Source organism: Brachypodium distachyon, chromosome 4, assembly GCF_000005505.3.
Source record: "Brachypodium distachyon strain Bd21 chromosome 4, Brachypodium_distachyon_v3.0, whole genome shotgun sequence".
NCBI lineage: Eukaryota > Viridiplantae > Streptophyta > Magnoliopsida > Poales > Poaceae > Brachypodium > Brachypodium distachyon.
In genome coordinates this window covers 17,543,836-17,565,233 of record NC_016134.3, presented here as the reverse complement: position 1 = coordinate 17,565,233, position 21,398 = coordinate 17,543,836, and the positions used below count along the sequence as shown (strand labels likewise).

The window sequence follows — 21,398 nt, the reverse complement described above, 5'->3', positions numbered from 1 at the left end:
CCAAAAAAAATAATCATGCGGCAGCCGCCATCTGCGATTCGATTCTGTCCGGCGGAAGAGACCCGACACCACCTCGCCATCCTTTTACACAGATCTCCGTGAAAACTCCGGCGGCCGAACACATATCTCGACGGAGTGGTCTCGTTCGAACAACCCTGCCGCGGTTCCCGCCTCCTCCGTTCGTCCAAAGGTAATGCCGTGCTTTCATGCTATTGGCGTCCACGCCAACCTCATGTAGGTTAGCCTAGCTAGCGCTATAGTTTAGCTCCGCCACCCCGGTAGCCATGTATACATTCTGGCTTTTTCATTATCAATAACATCGCAAGTTCATGTGGTTGTGCAGTGCTGAGGTATGGAGGATGACAACGGATACGCGGGCGGGGATTCTAGTTCGGATAATGAATCCACGTCATCTAGTCCTAGGAACGGGCCATTTGGTGGCGAAGGAACCGACGACGGAAACGTGAGGCTTGAGCACGAATTAGGTGTTGATCATGAGCAGGCCGATCCTGCTGATTCGGACTACATGAGCGAAGTAAGTTGTATACCTCGTTTCCTATTCATACCTGAAGTGATGATAAATACAAGGAACGTGACGCCAAGTTATGACGCGTATGGTTTCATTTCTTTTTACAGTCCATGATGGGCTCCGGCGATGAATATGAATATATTGGGGATTCGGACATTGACATGGGGTATGAAAAAGACCCTGAAGAATCGGAGGTTATTACGGGGTCCTACTCGGGAAGCACGAGTGAGGTACGTTGATCAGCTGTTACATGATTTAATGATATTGAGACTTATATATGTATTTCACATTGTGTAGTTGCAAGACCATCTTCAGGACGAAGAAGCGGGAGACTGCAGTTTTAACATGAACATTGAACTTGACGAAGATCGGCGTGGTAGATACTCAGATAATGGAGATGTTTTTCTATTCGGAAGATGCCGCTTACAGTTTGTACAACAAGTATGCTAAAGAAAATGGATTCAGCACAAGAAGAGACAAGGTGAAACGAACCAAGAATGCTCCCGGACAAGTATGCTTAAGGCGTTTTGTCTGTTCGAGGGAAGGCAAACGTCATAAGAGGTACTTTGCCAACCTGGGAGGCCGCTCGCAAAGGCTAAGGGCTGAATCTCGATGCAACTGCAAAGCGCATCTCGTTGTGAATCTCGACCGTCAGCGTGGGGTTTGGGTTGTTGCAAGGTTCGACGACCTCCACAACCATATATTGGCCAAAGCGGATGAAGTCCCATTTCTTTGGTCGCATAGGAAAATCAAAGATTTTCAGAAAGCAGAAATTTTAGCATTGGGAGCTGCTGGGGTCAGAAAACACATGATCATGAGTAGCTTCATAAGCAAATACGGGAGATACAACGAAGTGTGATTCGTGAGACCGGACGTGTATAACATGTGTGCCAGAGAGAAGAGAAAGCTGATTGCGAAGGGTGACGCGTCCACCTCACTCGGCATTATGCTCACCATGAGGGACAATGATCCTGATTTTTTTTTTCGAGTACCAGGCAGATGAGATGGGACGTCTGCGAAGCATGTTCTGGTGTGATTCGCAGTCACGTCAGGACTATCAGGATTTCGGCGACGTCGTCGTGTTTGACAGTACCTACAAGATGAACCGGTATGGCATGCCATTCATTCCCTTTGTTGGTCTGAACAATCATCATAAGACCACAGTTTTTGGGTGCGCCATCGTTTCAGACGTGACTGAAGAAACGTACGTATGGCTGCTCCAAACATTCTTGAGAGCCATGTGTCAGAAGAAACCGAAGGCTGTGATCACTGATGGTGACGCTTCTATGATCAGGGCTATTGGGGCCGTCCTCACAGGCGTATGGCACCGTCTATGTTCTTGGCACATAGAGAAAAACATGAAGAAGCACCTTAGTTTCAAATCAACAAAAGATTTCTGGTCTCTCTTATACTACACCACTTCAGAAGACACATTCGAAGACAGGTGGAACGCGTTTGTTCAGAAATGGCGGACAGATAGAACAGAACCATGGCTGAGGAGGATGTACAGAAAGAAAAGACTGTGGGCTGCGTCCTATCTCTCGGGAGGAGTTTTTCTAGGTATGAAAAGCAATCAAAGAAGTGAAAGTCTGAACACATGCCTCCACCTTCACCTTGACTTCGGAATGACTCTCGTCGATTTGATAGTGCACTATGAGAACGTAATTGTTCGTATCCGCGAGGCAGAGGCAAGTGATGACTGCAGCTGTTCTCAGACACTAGCTGTGGCAGTTACAAACTGTAAGGCGATCGAGGTGGCCGCTTCACGTGTGTTCACTCCGGCAAACTTTTATATGGTGCAGAAAGATCTCAAGAATATTGGCGGCCTACAAGTGTTTGATGTACACGACGGAGATCCTCGCCGTTTCATCGTTGGATGGAAAACAACAACAGGTACAGGTTCCGTGGACTACACACCTGGAAGTTTTGAAGAAACTATCAAGTGCAGCTGTCGTAGGATGGCTTGTAAGGGTCTCCCTTGCAAGCATATCCTCTACATACTAAAGGTATTGAAATTGGAAGAAATTCCTCAGTGTTGTGTTCTTCCACGCTTCTCGAAAAGGGCCAGGCATGGAGTGCCCGCGAGGCGAAACAAAGATCTGTTTGCATGGGCCTGGTACATCGCCACCGCCTGGTCGGACAGCAACGTGTGCGGGAAATACCCGTTCGCCGCTGCGTCGTCCGTCCGGCGGCTGCTGCCACCGCGTCCCCACCCGTCGCCGCGGCCGCTGCCGAATATGGTCGCGAGGGAGAAAGAGGCGCAAGGGAGAGATAGAGGTGAGATGGCGGTGTGGGGATCGGCGAGGGAGGCGGGGGGTTTATAACGGCGAGGGAGGCGACTGGCCGGGGAGATGAGAGGGCTGGTGGGCGCAATAACACCGGCGTGGGAAACACGCGACGGGACGGCCTGCTGGGCGTCTTGGAACCCGCGCGGCGACTGGCAGGGCGATTGCGTGGGAAACCGGCGCAGACCACGACCGCTTTAACTCGCCCACTGACCGCGCGGTTATAGGATACGTGATTGCATGCATGCAAAAACTTACGTACCCTTTTGTCTTCCTTTTGTTTTTTCATTTGCAAATTTTTATAATTTGGTTAAAATTCGGCGGTTTTGGTTGATTTCATATCCGAATTTTTTCGAAAACACGAAACCAAGTGGCCGGTCGTTGTTCATAGGGGTACGCTAGCATGGAAATCAAATTTGGTCTGATTCCGAGGATGTCGAAAAATCGGACCCCCCTTCTGAAATGACGTTTGATGTATAACCCAAACGCCCACTCCGAAGCAACTCCGTTTTTTCGACCGTCTCCGAATGTCCTCGTTTTTTATACACGGCATCTAGGACACCAAAGATGACATTGGAACACGGTTTCCGGAATTTTCCAACTTTTTGAATTTTATACGGTTTTTACGAGTTTGGTCTGAATTCAGCGGTTTTGGCTGATTTCATATCCGAATTTTTTCGAAAACACGAAACCAAGTGGCTGGTCGCTGTTCATAGGGGTTCGCTAGCATGGAAAACAAATTTGGTCCGATTCCGAGGATGTCGAAAAATCGGACCCCCCTTTCGAAATGACGTTTGATGTAAACAAACGCCCTCTCCGAAGCAACTACGTGTTTTCGACCGTCTCCGAATGTCCTCGTTTTTTTTACACGACACCTGGGACACCAAAGATGACACTTGAACACGGTTTCCATATTTTTTCCAACTTTTTGAATTTTCTACGGTTTTTACGAATTTGATCAGAATTCGGCGGTTTTGGCCAATTTCATATTCGAATTTTTTCGAAAACACGAAACCAAGTGGCCGGTCGTTGTTCATAGGGGTACGCTAGCATGGAAATCAAATTTGGTACAATTCCTATTTATTTGAAATCGTAATTTTTTCAACTTTTTTGAATTTCTTACAGTTTCTACGAGTTTCGAAAAACAAAATCCGGGGAGGGGAAACAGGAGCCATTTCTCTCGTCGCGGCCCAAACATGCGTGGCCCACCACTCCGTGCAGCGCTTGCGGCCTTCCCCTCGTCGCGGCACAACACGCGCGGCCCCACAGCGCCGTGCAACTCTAGCAGCCTTCCCCTCATCGCGGCCCCCGACGCGCGGCCCACAAGCACGCGTGCAGTGAGATGCCGTCGTTTAGTCCCACCTCGCCAGTTTAGGGCGGCAATACCGACATAAAAGGGTCCGTCGTCACAAATGCGTTACAATCAGTGCCGTCGATTGCAGTTTAAATCGGCTATGCAATTTTCGTAAAGAAAACTAAATTAGATCGAAATTAAACTATTTATTCGCCGACGCGGCCATTTTTTTATGATTTCATATATGTCTAAATCTCCAACGCGACATTTAAATGGCAATGGAAATAGGAATTTAAACGGCAATGGAAATGGAAATACGAATTTCATTCAAACATTTTGGATTTATTACAAGTTTGAACGAAATTACGAAATTAAACCTAATCTAAGAAACTCCAACTGAAGTCGGTGTCGTCGCCGCTGCCGTCGGAGACCGGCTCGTCCTTCACCGGGACGAACCCGACACTGCTACTGGCGGCGCCGCCGCCGCCGCGTCCCGCCGACTTCATCTGCTCCTAGTCGCATGTCGACCAGGCGAGCGCCTCTTCCTCGGTCATCCGAGGCGGCTCCACCGTGGAGAGCGACATGGCGGCCTGGTAGCCCGGGAACTCCTCGGGATCCTCGGGAACGGCGAGCGACGTCTGCACGCCGCGCTCCTGCGCCCACCACGGCACCGGATCCTCCTGGGCGGGCGCGCCGAGCGGCGGCGGCCCGTCGCGGATGACGATGCCGCGTGCCGGCTGTGCCGCAGGCTGCTTCTTCATGGCCATCTTCTTGCGCAGCGGGGAGAGGCGGCCGGACCTCGGCTGCGGCGGAGGGGGGTCGGGGAGAGCGCGCCGGCGTCGAGGTGGTCGAGGACGGTGACGAGCGTGCGGCCGGGCACGCGCCACCAAGCCCTGCGCCTGACGACGATGTGCCGTCCAGACGGGGGGTTGGCAGGGTCGAACTAGGCGAGCTCGGCCGCCCGCTCGCCCTGGAAGAGTGCCTCCCAGTACGCCGTGTTGTCGGCGACGTCCTTGGGGCCTGCGGGTCGCCGAAATAAGAAGACATAAAATAGTTTGACCAATCTATCGATCTGCGCGTGCCCTATTCAACTATATTCAACTCCTTAGATAATTCTTGAATGTTGTTTCGCACGTGCTCCATTTGGTTTTCTTCACACAATAATATCTCCGCAACAATACGTCTCCTCGAAGCGTTAATGGTTGTCTGCAATAAATATGTTACCTGTTAGTACAACTATTTTTGAAATGTGACGGTGGAAGTACAAACATTCGTGCCTACCTGGCTATATTGTGATGTAGACCTTTCTCCATCCCAGTGCTCCATGGAACGCATCACGAATATACCACACAAGATACTGATACAACACAGATTGATATATATCAAGACATTGCACAAAAGATTTGAATTCTGACCCACCTTATACTCGCCCATTGTTTTGATGTTGTGCTTCATACGACTTAATGGGCCAATCGACCACATCCGGAAACTCTGCACCTGATGCGTTGTTTGCCTCTTCAATGTCTCTTGTGAGGCTGAGTCTCTAAAAAAACAACTACAGTTAGATGCAACAGAGATCCGAATCTCGGGACCAAAGCGGAGACCACGCGCTCTCCGGTGGCGAGAAAACTTCCCATCCGGATGAAGACTCCAGCCAACGCCGCTGCTGGCCCCACGGTGGGCGCCAACTGTCATGGTGGGATCACGGCAGATGCCATAGGATGGCTTAACTTGGGGCCGATGGACAAAGGAGGAGCCGGAGGAGGGAGGACGTGAAGGGAAACACGCACAAATACGCAAACACACACAGATTTACCTAGGTTCGGAGCCCTCTTGTCGAGGTAAGACTCCTACTCCTGCTTTGTTGTATTAGCCGAGATAAACAAGCTCTACAATGGCGCTCCTTGAGCTGTATTCTTGAGGAAGAAGAAGAAGAAGGAGAAAACCCTAGATGCCTAAGTGCTCGTCCCCTCTCCAGGGAGGGGTAATGCTCTATTTATAGGCCGCCCATGTCACACTGACATGCGGGCCGAGTCCTAACGTCACCTTCCTTGGGCCCCGCCGGCACGCGGCTTGGTTCCCACCGGGTGGCACCGCAGGGGACAAGACAACTTTACTTTCCCTGGCACCCTGAAACAAGTACTGCTGCCCTCTGCCGGCTCCCGTCAGAGATTCTCTTTCGGTGCTTCTTTTGTGCAGTCACCTGGTACAGCTGCGTAACCGACGACTGCTTTTCCGCGATAATGATAGCGCTGCTTTACTTTGCGCCGCGATGTCAGGATAAGACCGTTGAGAGATCTCGGTGCTGGCCGAGATTAGGGTGCTCGTCCTTATCCTACAAGCTCATAAGATAAGATAATTATGTCGGCATACACCCGGTATGTCGGCTTAGTAATAGTTTGGCTTTACGATGCCGGCATACACAACCCTGCCGGCTTTGCCTTCGTCATCTCGGCTAGAGCGCGTCGTTATGATCCTACTCGGGGTCATCCCACCGACAATTTCTCTTAGGAATCTCTTTGTTTGGGCTTCTGAAACAATTTATAGGTCCTAAAAATTTGCAGCCAAAAATAAAATCAGCACGTATGAAATTTGCGGCCCATTCAAAACCGAGTGTAAGACCAATCCGAATGCTCCATCATATATTCATATCTTAAGTATGTCACCTAGAAAGAAATGTTGATGTGGCCTATGTTACGGAAAAAAAGGATATGGTATTTTAATCTGGATACGTCTCTCGGCACTAAATCCAAAAAGGATTCATAATTTCTCTTTTACAAAAAATAATAAATGACAGTTTTTCAACTGTAAAATACAAACCATTGTGCATACGCATTGAGAACGCCCAAAAGATCAGCGAGAAAAAGCTTTCCTCGACCATTCCTAACGGAAATGCTTTGCGTCCGATCTTCAGAGTACTACGATAACATTTGGACGCTTTTTTTTCTACCAAGCTGGACTAATCTCATAGGTTTTGAAACACCACATGTGCAACCCACATCAAACAGTTGGAACCCACATCAAACAGTTGGCACGCACCATAATTGGGACACACGACTTACAAGGCAAAATGAAACTGCTGCTATGTTGATGAATAAAAAAAAAACCAAAACACCAAAAGACGAGTCACGAGAACCACTGACTCAATGAACTAGGCCATGATGCTTACATCAAGATGAGAACGAAGCAAAGATACCAATCTTTTAGACGGCATCATCTTCACCGTCAAGATGTCACCTTGAAGAATACAAAACCTAACCACAAAAATTGCAAAACTAATTGTCAAAAGTTCCGTAGTTTGCCTCGTCCTTCAACCCCAAATTGGCTGCCAGAGACGAGAGAAACCGCCTGAGATTGAAATTTTCTTCAACAACGTCGCTAGGTTTCTCTCTAACGGCTAAGGATTTTTTTTTTTCATCTCGATTTGATTTAACTCTCCATTTCCATCCTCTCTCGTTCTCTCTCTTCAGATTTCGGACGGAATATTACCGGGGTCTCATACGGTCCATAGGTTTTTTTTCCGTGTATTGGGCTTAAAACGAACATAAAACGGCCATCCAAGCATGGTCTAGGCCTTGGTCGAAATAGTTTTTTTGCTCCGAATGTTACAATGCACCGCTATTGGGCCCGAAACACGGGCTTCCGAGCTGGCCCCGGGCCGTAGGGTTAGTTGACGCCATAAGTCATCAGAGCTGCACGCCGCAAACCGGGCTCATATTCCCCGTCTCCCTTTCGTATCGGATGACAAAATCCCCCTAAAAAAAAATCCGATTCTCTTTCCGAATCCGGATCCCTGCTGAATTTCCACTCGATGCCTCTGTTTACTCGCAACCCCGCCTCACCGAATAGCACCGGCCACCACCAAATTGTTCCCCAATGGCAAGGATGAAGGACAGATCCCGTCGCCAGCGGCTGCGCGCGGCCTGCGGCTAGGACCGCCTCAGTGCGCTCCCTGACGATCTGCTCCTAGAAATCCTGCGCCGTGTCGACACCCGCACCGCGCTCTCCAGGCGCTGGGCGCACCTCCCCCGCGAGGTCCCCGCACTGGATCTCAAGGTCTCCGACACGCTGCCACGGCGCTACCGGCTACCACCAATGCCTCCTCCTCCGCCGCGAAGCCCGGAAGCTGCCGTGGCCGCACGCGCTTGCCAGGACGCTGACCGCCACGGCCGAGCGGTACGAGCGCCGCGCCATGTGCTCCATGGCCGCCTCCGTCAAGAGCCTTTTGGCTGGCCGCGCTCACCGGCGGAGGTGTTCGACTGCAGCACCTCGCCCTGGATCAACAGCCTCGTCGTGGACGCCGTCGATTCATGGGGCCTCAGGGATCTCGAGGTCGTCGCGACGCCGACCGAGCCCTTCGCGCATCCGCCGCCGGTCTACAGGTTCCCCCATGGCCGCATCAGCGGGAATCCCGGCGCGTCACGCCTTCGAAGCCTCAAGCTCGGCAATTGCCTGCCCCCACCTCTCCAGGGCTTCGCCGCGCTCACCACGCTGGTCTTGAAAAGACTTGCCCAGGACGACGCGCGCTGCCGTCTACGAGGGCGTGCTTGCCGCTTGCCCGCAGCTGCAAGTGCTGCACATCGTTTTTTTAGATCAAAGGCATCTCCGCCCAGTTCCATTTCATCAGAAACGAAACTACAAAGTCAGTTAAAGCTCCCGGTTACAACCAAATCGAAAGAAGTCTCAACGCGGAGACTGTTTTTGCTGGATGCGAGACGGTTGGTTTCATTGCAATAAAGTGGAGCCGGGGAGGGAGTCCCTGTTCATCTAAAAAAAAAGTCTCAACGCGCTCTATAGAGCAACACACAAACTGGAAGGTGAAATTGAAGTTTTGTTATTACAGCCTAAATTTTGGTCGGAAGAGCAAGCCTGCGCAACTGCCTTTTAGATTATCCAACTCAGTTCGCCTTCAGTTGCAGTTGCAGCTTCTGCTCCCCCATGTTGGGCGTCCCCGGCGCAAGCAGAGTGGTGTGGCGCTTCTTGTTCATCGCAGCCGGGGAACTTCCGCCGCCTTGATCTCCATGAGCAGGAGGCACTTGTCCCAGATTTGGATATCTTGTTTGGGGCACAGCGGCTGGCAACGCTTCAATAAGCGCAGTAACTTCCCCCACAGGACATGTATGTTCGTCCAGGTGTGTCGAGAAAATAGTAGGTCTACGAAATTTTCAAAGGATCCACGTAAGTGCAGACGAAATCATAATAACACCATATCTTCTATTGCACAGCCAGTATGTAGCCATGTTTTCATAAGAGCCAATCACTGGTCTTTGTATAATACTGAAAATATCAGACCAGAGTAGTTTAGCAACCACACAGTTAAAGAACAGGTGACTAACTGATTCAGGCTCATTACAAAACAAACAGGTTTAATCATTAAGGTCTTGCCTCTTACTCAGGTTATCTCTGACGAAGTTCCACTTCGGCAATGCCCATGTTGAAGGGCTTTGTGTTTAGTGACAGCGACATGCGTGTGTGTTGACGATCCCGTCGGCTAACAAAGACATAGGGGACACCGTTTTACCCAGGTTCGGGACCCTCGGAAGGTAATACCCCTACGTATTGGTTGTCTGATCTGGTATTGATGGAGAGATTACATGGTTGCCGTGGAGGCTAAGGTGTGTAAATGAGATCTGGCGAGTGCGTCTAGGCGGATTCTATGCAAGGTTGGTCTCTTGGGAGAGAGAGTTGTGAGTTGTCCTCCTTGGATCCCCCTCCCGGTCCTTTATATATGCAGGAACCCAGGTCTCAGGTAGAGTCCAAGTCGGTTAAAATAAAAAGATATACTCGAATTAAGCTTCCTTATTTTGAGTCGCAAGATTAGGCATCCGGACTCCTGGAGTTGTAGTAGGCCTCCGAGCGGGCTTCATGCTGGGCCGTAGTGGGTATACCAAAGATGAGTACCTGAGTGGTCATAACCACGTCAATCTTTGGTTAGGATTCGGTTATTACTTAACAACCAAAGAAACATATGTATTCTAGGGGGAACATAAATGTTCCATAAGGAAGGCACAAACACAGGGTGGAAGGCACAAACACAGGGTGAATCCCTCTGAAGTTCACTATAGCGAAGAGGGATTGAGAGGAATAGATTCCAGAATTATTAAGTTTCCAAATCATCTGGTTTTTCTCAAAAGTAAGCTCAACAGCAGAAACAATTTGGGTTAAATCTTCCCACTATTCTAAAAGTCTTGGTCCAAAGGCACGTCGAGAAGATAGCCTTATTTCCCCAGAATCCCAGATTTCAGCTAGAGTGGCCATTTGTTCATTGCAAATCACATATAGTTCCCAAAACTGAATGGATAGACTGGAGCCCCCAAACCATTGGTCCTCCTAGAAATAGATGGATTTTCCATCTCCTACTAGCCAGTGGTACCCAATCTTAACAGCCTTGTAGGCCCACACGACACCTTTCCAAAATTTATAGCGGTTGTTATTTTCGCAAGCAAAGATGTTGGGATTATCCACTTCATACTTAAAGTTAATGATTTCTTTTCCAAAGCCTATTGGAGTCCAGAATAAATCTACAGATCCATGAGGCAAGTAGGGAGACATTTAGACCTCTCAAGTTAGGTATACCTAAACCTCCAAATTCTTTCTTCATGGCCATAATTTTCCAGTTTGCTAGGTGATACTTTCCATAGGCAATGAGACACCCAATGATCTGAGATAAAGAATTAATTTCCTCCTCCTCAAGGTTCATAGGTATTAGGTCTGATTTATGGTAGTTGATCTTCATGCCAAAGATATGTTCATATAAGGTGAGAATCCACTTCAGATTTTGAGCCATAGTGTTGTCCTTTTTCAAGAAAATTAAAGTATCATCTGCATATTGCAGACAAATAACACCACCAGGGCAGAATTCTGGCAGGAGGCCTAAGATTTGTGATCTATTAGTTGCTTTATAAAGCATTTTAGTGAATACATCAGCCACCAAGTTAAACAATATTGGGGATAGAGGATCACCCTGCCTCAATCCTTTTCCAGTAATGAAGTAGTCCTTTCAACATCATTTAATCTGACACCTAGAGAACCACCCTGAACCAGGGCTTTGATTTTATTCCTCCATGGCAGGCTAAAGCCTCTCTAGGATAGCATCTTTTCAAAATATTCCCAGTTAACTCTACCGTAAGCTTTCTCATAGTCCAATTTTAGCAAAATTCCTTTATTTCTTTGTGATAAATTGCATGTATTATTTCATGAGCCGTTACCACATTGTCAAGAATGTATCTCCCTTTTATGAATGCAGTCTGGTTTATGGATATAAGCCTGTCAGCACAGGCTCCCATTTTGATTATACATGCCTTCTGAATTTTTTTGATGCAATTTGTTAAAGCAATTGGTCTGAACTTCTTAAGAGAAGTAGCATCAGGCCCTTTTGGTATCAGTGTTAGCAATTTAGCATGCCGAAGTTCAATCTAAAGATATCTACTTTGTCCTTGTCTCTCTAAACAAGTTTAACAAAATCTATTTTAATTGTCTCCCAAAACTTTTGGTAAAACAAAAAGGAAAATCCATCTGGACCTGGCGCCCCATCAACATAGGAGGAGAATACAGCTTCCTTAATCTAACTCTTCAGAGAAAGGTTGATTTAAGAAGTCATTTACCTCCTCAGTGACCATGTCTTCAGGTTCCCAGAAGTCATCGTCCAGATTAATATCGAGTCTATCCTCTTTTTCAAAGAGTTTTTTATAGAACTCCACTGCTGCAGCATTTCTCCATTGTCATGTACCATGCCATGTGGGCCATCTAAGGATAAGATCTTCTTCTTCCTTCTTGTTGACACCAATTTTGGCATCGTACCTAAAATAATAAGATAATTATATGAAAAGGTATTTTATAACGGCTAAACTCCGTACTAGATAAAATAAAATATCGCCAAATAATTATATTGGCCAACTAAATTAGCCAATATTAAACATGCATGCCACCGATGGCGGCGGGTCCTATTTGTGACCTTAATCCTTCTGTCAAGAAAAAGGCAGACATTTACGAAATATCGGACTGTGGGATAAATATTGACGTCGCTTCGACGATCCCACAAAATATTATCGCATCATAATTAAGGTAAAATATATGATCAATATTTTAGTCGAAGGCTAAAATCCTTTCGAATAATAAATATGTGTGTGACACACGGATAGGTGTTAAACATCCATATATCTATTATAATATATTAAATTGGAATCGGTGGTGATGATTGGACGCCGTTGGTCGGTGTTGGTCAGTGTTGGTCGGTCAACTTCATTAAAATTACAATCAATATGCCACTGCCCCTTATTTTCTTTTCCTCCCGCCTTATTCACGATTTCAGTAGCAGAAATTCTACGGTTTAGATTTACCGAAAGTTATCGTACGGTCCAAATTTGTCACAACATAATACGAACAGTCCTAAAATAAATCAATCTCCTTAGCACGAAATCCAAAATTCTTCGTATCCATCTCAGTATGGAAATCAATCCGAACCCAAACAAAAAAAATCTCGGTATCAATCTCAGTATGGAAATCAATCCAATCGAAAAATCAATGTCCAGACTTCGCCTCCACCGGCTCGTGCTTGATACACTTTACGTTGTTCCGTAGCATCGTACGGGTTCTTTTGCTAGTAATCAATTAAATGAAAAGGAGAACAATTGATGGCACTTATAGTAGCCACACTAAGTTTGGACGTGCATGCATTAGGTGTTTGGGCATTACTAAATTAATTAGTTGAGTTAAATCGCTTAATAGGTCCGGCGCTCATGCACATAGTGATCGATGGAGCTCCACGTTCAAAACCCAGGCATGATCAATCAACAACTTGCATGCATGTGGCAAACCATTGATCGAAGATTGGCATGCGACCTGGTCTACCAGGAAACTTGGATCTCATTCAAGCTGCAACAGCCATCACACCCACGTCCCGCACGAAACCAACGTCCTGAACCGATTAAACAATCCCACGTTCAGCAAAGGAAAATAAATCAAAGCAAAATAAAGAGAACGAGATGGTTGCCGTAACTTCCTATACGTGAAGCCCGCTACCATCTTCAGCCTATAAATAGGACACCAGGTCTTCTCTTAAAAAAGGGTCAGAAATCCATCCAGGCACCACCGAGGAGAAATCAATAAAACTCTGCTGCTCTCCAACGCCGGCAGAAATCATATTGAACCTCTGCAACTCTCCATCACGGGGAGAATCCATCGAAGAGCCAACAAACGCTGCTGCCACAGCTCATCTTTTTCATCCACGGCATCGCCCCATCTGCATACGTGCTGCTGCCCAGGAGTCCGCCGGAGATCGAGAGGCAAAGCTCTGCTGCTGTTCGGCTCTCTATCCACGCCGAAGCTGCTCCAAGCTGCAGCAGCGACCCGTCGTCGGCCATATACACGCTGCCGTCATCTTCTCGTCGTCTACGTCGCCGGCCGTTCGTCGTCCACGCCATCGTCTACGTCGTTGACAGCCAACCGGCCGGGAGACATCGCAAGAAAAGGTGAGGCTCTGTTCCTTGGTTCGGTATACACCAAACAACATCATATTTGGCCTTCCATCTGCATCTTTTCTTATAATAATGGTTGCATATTTGGTTATTGGCTTGGGCATATTGTCACAAGTCAAGAAGCACCTCACGATAGGATCAAGAATTATGCACTTGGTTTAGTCATATTGTCACAAATCAAGTAGCTTATTCTTAGATTTTGCACATATATCATGTTGCATATTTGGCTCTTGGTTTGGGCATATTGTCACAAGCCAAGAAACACTTCTCATAGGACCCGAAATTACGTTCAGTTTAGTCTCACATCACTAAATTGAATAGATAATTTTCACATGTTGCATCATCCCTATAAAGTGCTCTATACTTCATACATGCCCTTGATCATGCTGCGCGCGTGGGCATATTGTCACACACTGCTAGCATCAATACAAATGAATTGTACTACACGTGGGCATATTGTCACATGGTGTTAGTATTAATATAAATGAAATATGCTACGTGTGGGAACATTGTCACACGACGTTAGCATTAATACAACTGAAACTAAACTATATATATAAAAAAAACCTCATCTAAATATGTTGACTAATTTTTGGTTGCAAGTTCATTTAAGGCTTTACAAAACTAGTCTTACGTGCCATGAGATATTCCTATATATATTAAAATTGATCCATACACCCTCTTCATATAGGTGTATGCATCCGTCTCATACTGATTATATTGAACCATGCACCCTCTTTATATAGGTTGTATGCATCTATTTTATATAGATTAAAATTAAACTATGCACCATCTCCATATAGGTGCATGTATCAGCAAAGAGCCATGTTACAATATATAGATTAGAATCAAACCATGCACCCTCTTTATATAGGTGTATATCTGCATCTGCAAAGAACAAATGTCAGAACATAATCTCATATAGATTAAAATCAAACCATGCACTCCCTTTGAACCAACATACAAATGCAGGTAGGCTAACTTACATGTCATAATATAATCATATAAAGATTAAAATCACACCATGTGCTCCTCTCATATAGGTGCATGATCATAGTCTATATTATTTGCACTAAGACTCAATGTAGAGCATCACTAAATTTCATATAACATCACCATACAAATAGTGAATGATACATATATGCTGCTTAGTTGGTACTAACACAAAGGAAATGGCAATCAAAATATATATCATGGTGCTCCATAAAGCACGCATACTTTGGTTCTATATTTATGAACCTTTGTTTCTAGAATAAAATCGATATACATAGTATGGTTCACATGCATATATGTGACACTATCAAATAAAGTATACATCCATGCATGCGCATATAAAACACACGCATGGTCCCATGGTACATATGCAAAAATACTTTGTATGCTATTTTAGCTAGCTGATTAGCCAATTAAATAAATTATCTATGTTACAAACTGATTAGAATACTCATTATATAATCAAAGTCTATAATGGTTAATCAACTAAAATGATCTAGAACCCATACATCCATACTATATGTATACATCACGTACTACCAATACTAGTACAAATGATATAAAATAGAATATGGCAAGCTGAACATGGCATCCATATGAACAAATCATAGTTACTATCATATATTAGCATAGATAAATCTGGAGCATGATTATCGTGCGACTCATAAATAAATTTGAAGCTTCTTTGAGCACGCCGACGCCGACGACAGCGACGAGGAGTTTTATTTTTACAGTTTTAGAATAGTCATGTGTTGCAATGTTATGTAATAGTTATGTTGGAATTTCTTAATCAGGGGTTTTCTCTTCGGAGATGTAATTAACAGAATTTTTATGTAAATGTAAGAGTTCTGGAAATAAAGAGCCTGCAATGTTTGATCTTTTATTTATTTTTACGCTTTTACGCATTTAATTTATACTATATGTCTCTATGACGTGGACGCTTATCTCTCGTCCCATTTTCTCGTCATCACTTCTTCTCTGATTTGCAATTGCATGAAAATATGCAGTGTTCTTATCTCCTTCTAGTTTGTCTCTCTCTCTCTAGCTCTTTGTCTAGCCTTAGTTTTGTCCTCGCGCGCCCACGTCGACATAGTCGCGCTCTTTGTCTGGCCATGTGTCGCGCATCGGGGCGCCCTTGACTTGAACCGTGCTTCGCACCGAGAAGGTTGGGGATTAGCTTTAGTGGGCACCTCTGTGGGTGTACCTTCTTCACCGGCGGCGATGTGGAACGGGGTCAGCGGTGTTGCGGGGGCAAGAGCTCCCGTGGATGTGGTCAGCATCTCTTGATCCATTGACTCGATGATCAATGGCGGATCTCAATTACAATTCTGTACTGCACATCGTCTCCTGCCATTTCAAAAGCAAGACCTTTCGTGTGTCGTTCGACGCCCCCATGTCAGATATCAGGGAGCTTGTCGTTGACGGCTTCTACATGACCATCGAAATCCGATGTCTCCCCAAGCTCGAAAGCCTCACTATCTTGGACGCGGCTGTGCTCTTGTGCTCCGATGCCACCCCGTGCCTTAAGAGTACGGGCTTCATCCTACTCCGTTGGCCCACTGAAAGTGGAAGGGCATGACATATCTGGTGACGATTGCATGAAGCTCAACGAAATCTTCTGCATACTCACGTGCTTCTTTCAAGGCACCCTCGGCATGACGGATCTTGTCCTGCAGTTCGCCGGGCCAGGTTTGTTGATCGCCCTTAAGAATCCCTTTTTTTCGATGCAGAATCTCAGGAGGCTGTTGGTTGTGGACGTCCCTTCTTCCTGGGACGTCTCGCCCCCCACCCCCCCACCTCCTCGTCCAGGCAGCGCCACTGCTGGAAAGCCTTCATGTCCATGTGCCACATGTTAGAGTGATCTCCCAGCGTGTGGGCCCAACGGCCCACCGGGCCTAGATCTGACGTGCCCTGATCGGGGGTGCCCAACCCAATATGGTTGGTGGGTCCCTGTCGCGCTGCGCTATATAAAGAGGTGGGGTGGCCGGGGCACGGACTACGAGGTTCCCTGCATTTGCCCTCGACCCCACCGACATCCCCTACCGATCTAGGGTTTTGCGCAGACAGTGACGGGAAGCTCCGCCGCCGCCGACGCCGTCGCTCCCTGCCGCTGTCTCTCCCTCGCCGTCGACATGTCCGCCCCATCGAGCTTGTCCTCGTCCCAAGGCGAAGGTACACATCCCTTTTCTCAATCTCTCTCTCTCTCTCTCTCTAGCCCCATACCGGTATGCCATATTCGATTTACACAGAATAGCTATATCACGAACGGATCTACATCTAGACGATTTCCAGTTTCCATCATTGGTATCAGAGCAAGGTTCTAGGCTTGTAGATCCGTCGGAAAAGAGAAAGAAAAAGAGAAAAAAGGGCAAAAAGAAAAGGGAAAACCCTAACCCTAAAAGAAAAACTTACCCGTGAGATGGCCGCCAGTCGCCGCAATGAAAAGGGCGCCGCCGTCGGTCGCTTGACGGTGACGCACGCATCGTAGGGTGCGCGCACCGGCAAGTGGTCGGGGACGACGCCACGCCCTCCGCGCCGGTGCTCTCCGGTAGAAAGAAAGCAGAGGGGGGCGTGAAACGGGGGTAAGGAGAAGGTGGGGGGAGGGAGGAGCAGCCGGCGGAGCCGCTCGCCGTCGCCGGCGAGCGGCCTCTGGCCGGGCGCACCTCGCTGCCGCCGCCGCCAGAGAAGAGACGGACAGAGGAGGAAAAGAAAAGGCTAGGGTTTCGGCCGGCGGGATATAACTCGGCCGAAATTCACTCCCAGCCGTCCGATAAATCGGACGGCTGAGGGTGACCCTGGCACCCTGGCGGGCTGCCTCCGCCCGTTGGGCCACACGCGCCAAAGATGGGCCGTGGGCCACGGCCGGCTGCCCTCGAGCCAGCGCACAGATGGTGCGGTTGGCGCACAGAAGGCGCGGAAGGACGTGGGCCGGTGCAGTTTTAGGCCCAAAAAGTTTTTTTTTAACAGAAGCTTTCTTTAACAGTTATTGTCCAGTTTTTGCACAATTTTGGTCTAAATTTTGTCCTATTCAAACTGAACCAACGAGATGTTTATTTTACAAAATAGTAAAGTATAAAATGATGCTTCTGAAAAGTATAAAGATATGATTTTTGTTCATAGTTTCCGCTGCAAATAGTTTAAAAGTGTTGTTTAAATATGCAAAGAACGTGATTAAAAGTGTTTTATGTTAATTGTGATCCTATTATTTCTTTCTTGACCAACGTCATTAATAGCATGATCATTATTAAAGGTTAAAGTGTGCATTTAATTCTGTTTTCTGCCCAATGGTGATATAGATTAAATTGCATAAACAGTTGTATGAATTAATTTTGACCAACGTTGGATTAATGCATGCAATTGTTGTTATCTTCTCACGTCATTGTGGTTTCAGGAGGGTACTACTTGATGGGATGCCTCAAGAACGTACCAACCCTCAGGGGTGACAACTACACTGAGTGGAGAAAGAAAGTTGACCTGGCCTTTGTTTGTGCCGAGGTGGACTGGTTGGTTGACACTCCACAGCCACCAAAGCCTACAGAGCCAGTCAGGGATGTAAAAGATGATGATGCTGCTTGGGAGAGAAAGAAGAGGGAGTATGCTCCATTGGAGATGTCATACACCCTCGAGAACAAAAAGTGACTCACCGCCAACAAAAAGTGCATGGCTTTTATAAAAAACACAATTGAGCACGCTATTGTGGGCTCAATTGCAGAGTGTGCTTCCGTAGGGATGTATCTTGAAAAGATAAAGAGCCAGTTCATTGGTTCTTCAAAGATATATGCTACCCAGCTAAAGCAGCTGGTGACAGAAAAGTACACAGGAGGAGGACATGGCATAAGACGGCTGGATACCAAGACAGTAAGTTGCCATTTCATTGGCTACCCTAAAAGATCAAAAGGTTTTCGTTTCTACTGTCTAGACAGATACAGAAAGTTTGTGGAAACGAGACACGCCGTCCTCTTAGAGGACGAAATGATGAGGGGGAGCACGGTAGTTCGGAAAGTTTATCTTGAGGAGAAGAGGGTGCATGCACCTAATCCAATGACTCAGGAGCCATTCTTTTCACTACCTGTTGTTGACGCACCGACAATCTCTGAGATTGTGGTGCCGACACCTGTTGCAACTCCACACATGGCAACAATGAGTGAAAGTCCGGAACCTGTCCCTCAGGAGCCGACTCAACCCATTGCTGCACATGAAAGGAAGGTGCAGCAGCCTGAACATGCACCACATGAAGAGACACATAACGTGCCAGAAATTGAGGCCCCTAGAAGGTCTCAAAGAGTTAAAAAGTCAGCCATTCCAAAAGATTATAAAGTTTATAATACAGAAAGAGTTCATATGGAGAATGATCCCACTTCATATGAAGAAGCCATGAGTAGTTCTCACTCATCGAAGTGGCTGGAGGCCATGGAAGATGAGATGAGATTGATGAGTTCCAACGAAGTTTGGGACTTAGAGGAAATTCCTAAAGGAGCCAAAACGGTAGGCTGTAAATGGGTCTACAAAACCAAATATGACTCTAGAGGGAATATAGAAAAATACAAAGCACGACTCGTGTAAAAGGATTTACACAAAGAGAAGAACTAGATTACAGTGAGACATTTTCACCAGTCTCATGCAAAGACCTTCAGAATAATAATGGCACTAGTGGCGCACTTTGATTTAGAGTTACATCAGATGGATGTAAAGACGGCATTTCTAAATGGGGATTTAGAAGAAAAGGTCTACATGAAACAACCCAAACGTTTTATCATGGAAGGCAAGAAAAACATGGGATGCCGCCTAAAGAAATCTATTTATGGATTAAAGCAAACCTCTAGACAGTGGCATCTAAAGTTTAATGAGACTATTAAGAAATTTGGGTTTAAAGAGAATGTTGAGGACAACTGCGTTTATGCAATGTTTAAAAGTGGGAAATATATTGTCCTAATTCTGTATGTGGATGATATCCTGCTTGCTAGTAGCGATGTCAGTCTACTACTAGAAACAAAAAAGTTTTTGTCCTCAAATTTTGATATGAAAGATCTTGGTGAAGCGTCATATGTCTTGGGCATAGAAATTCACCGAGATAGGAAAAATGGGGTTCTAGGACTATCGCAAAAGGCATATTTAGAAAAGATTCTAAAGAAATACAATATGCACGCGAGCAATGCCACACTTGCTCATATAGTCAAGGGCGACAGTTTCGGGAAATTTCAATGTCCCAAAAGTCAATATGAGATCGATCAAATGAAAACGGTTCCATATGCTTCGGCCGTTGGAAGCCTACAGTATGCACAAGTGTGCACTCGTCCTGACTTAGCTTTTATCACCGGGGTACTCGGTAGATATCAAGAAAATACAGGCATAGAGCACTGAAAAATGGTAAAGAAAGCATTGCGTTATGCGCAGGGCACAAAAGACCTCATACTAACATATAGAAGATCTGATTCTCTAGAGATAAGAGGGTATTCAGATGCAGACTTTGCGGGAGATAAAGATGATAGAAAATCCACGTCAGGATATGTATTCACTCTCGCAGGCGGGGCTATTTCGTGGAGAAACTCCAAACAGTCAATAGTTGCATCATCCACGATGTATGCAAAATTTATAGCATGTTATGAGGCCACGGGGCAGGCGATATGGTTAAAGAAATTTATACCCGACTTGAAAGCAGTGGATTGTATTCACAAACCACTAAAAATGTACTGCGACAATCAGCCCGCAGTGTTTTATACTCACAACAAAAAGTCGAGTAATGCTACCAAACCAATAGAGATAAAGTATTATACTGTGAAAAATAAAATCCAGGATCATACTATAAGTCTCGAGCATATAAAGACGAAGGATATGCTTGCGGATCCGCTTACGAAAGACCTACCACCCAGTGTGTTCAAGGAACACTTAGCCGGCTTGGGTTTAAGAGAAAGCCTATGATTCCTGGATAAATAATGGCCCGAAAAGAACAGAATTTGTTTCAACATGTAAAGGTGTGTCGTAGCTGTCTGGTTCTATCGGCAATTGAGCTGAAACGATAAAACATGCTCTACGTACTAATCGGTGGTGAAACGAATACAGCAAAAGGTACACAGTTAAAAGAAAGTTGATATCAATGGGGAGAATGTTAGAGTGATCTCCCAGCCATGTGGGCCCAACGGCCCACCGGGCCTAGATCTGACGCGCCCTGATCGGCGGCGCCCAACCCAATATGGTCGGCGGGCCCTTGTCGTGCATAAAGAGGTGGGGGGGCAAGGTACGGACTACGAGGTTCGCTGCGTTTGCCATCGACCCCACCGACATCCCCTACCGATCTAGGGTTTTGCGCAGACAGCGACGGGAAGCTCTGCCGCCGTCTCTCCCTCGCCGTCGACATGTCCGCCCCGTCGAGCTCGTCGTCGTCCAAAGGGGAAGGTACACATCCCTTTTCTCTCTCTCTAGCCCCATACCCGTATGCCATATTCGATTTACACAGAATAGCTATATCACGGACAGATCTACATCGTCTCACCACAATGTCAAGAGGAGCCAGGCCAGGAGATAGAGTGGCAGCCCTTGACTTCGCGCCACTACCACCTCAAGGAGTTGGTGATCATTGGCTTTCAGAGAACGGAGAGGCACCTTCGCCTTGTGAGGTACGCCATAGAGGTATCCACGGTGCTCCGGCGCATCTCTCTGTTCAAGCATGGACACGTCAAGGACAAGGGGGCCTGCGGCGGGAGATGGTGACCCCGCAAAGCACCTGGAGCAACGAAGAGAAATTTGCTGTTCTTGATGGTATTGCGGTGCAAATTGAAGTGGTGCTTGGTTGAGTTCAGCCTGTGTATTGTACACATATAAAA

The 21,398-nt window shown here is 46.6% G+C and overlaps 1 protein-coding gene and 1 pseudogene across 1 annotated transcript; both read left to right on the top strand.

The window, feature by feature from the left end:
- Nucleotides 1-352: 352 nt before the first annotated feature.
- On the top strand, nt 353-2,853 carry LOC104584974 (protein FAR1-RELATED SEQUENCE 5-like). The gene is made up of 3 exons (XM_010240834.1): nt 353-535; nt 637-759; nt 1,525-2,853. Exons 1-3 carry the CDS (start codon nt 353-355, stop codon nt 2,851-2,853), a joined length of 1,635 nt encoding a protein of 544 aa, XP_010239136.1.
- Nucleotides 2,854-7,899: 5,046 nt separating this feature from the next.
- On the top strand, nt 7,900-21,368 carry LOC104584973 (annotated as a pseudogene).
- The last annotated feature ends 30 nt before the right edge of the window (nt 21,369-21,398 follow it).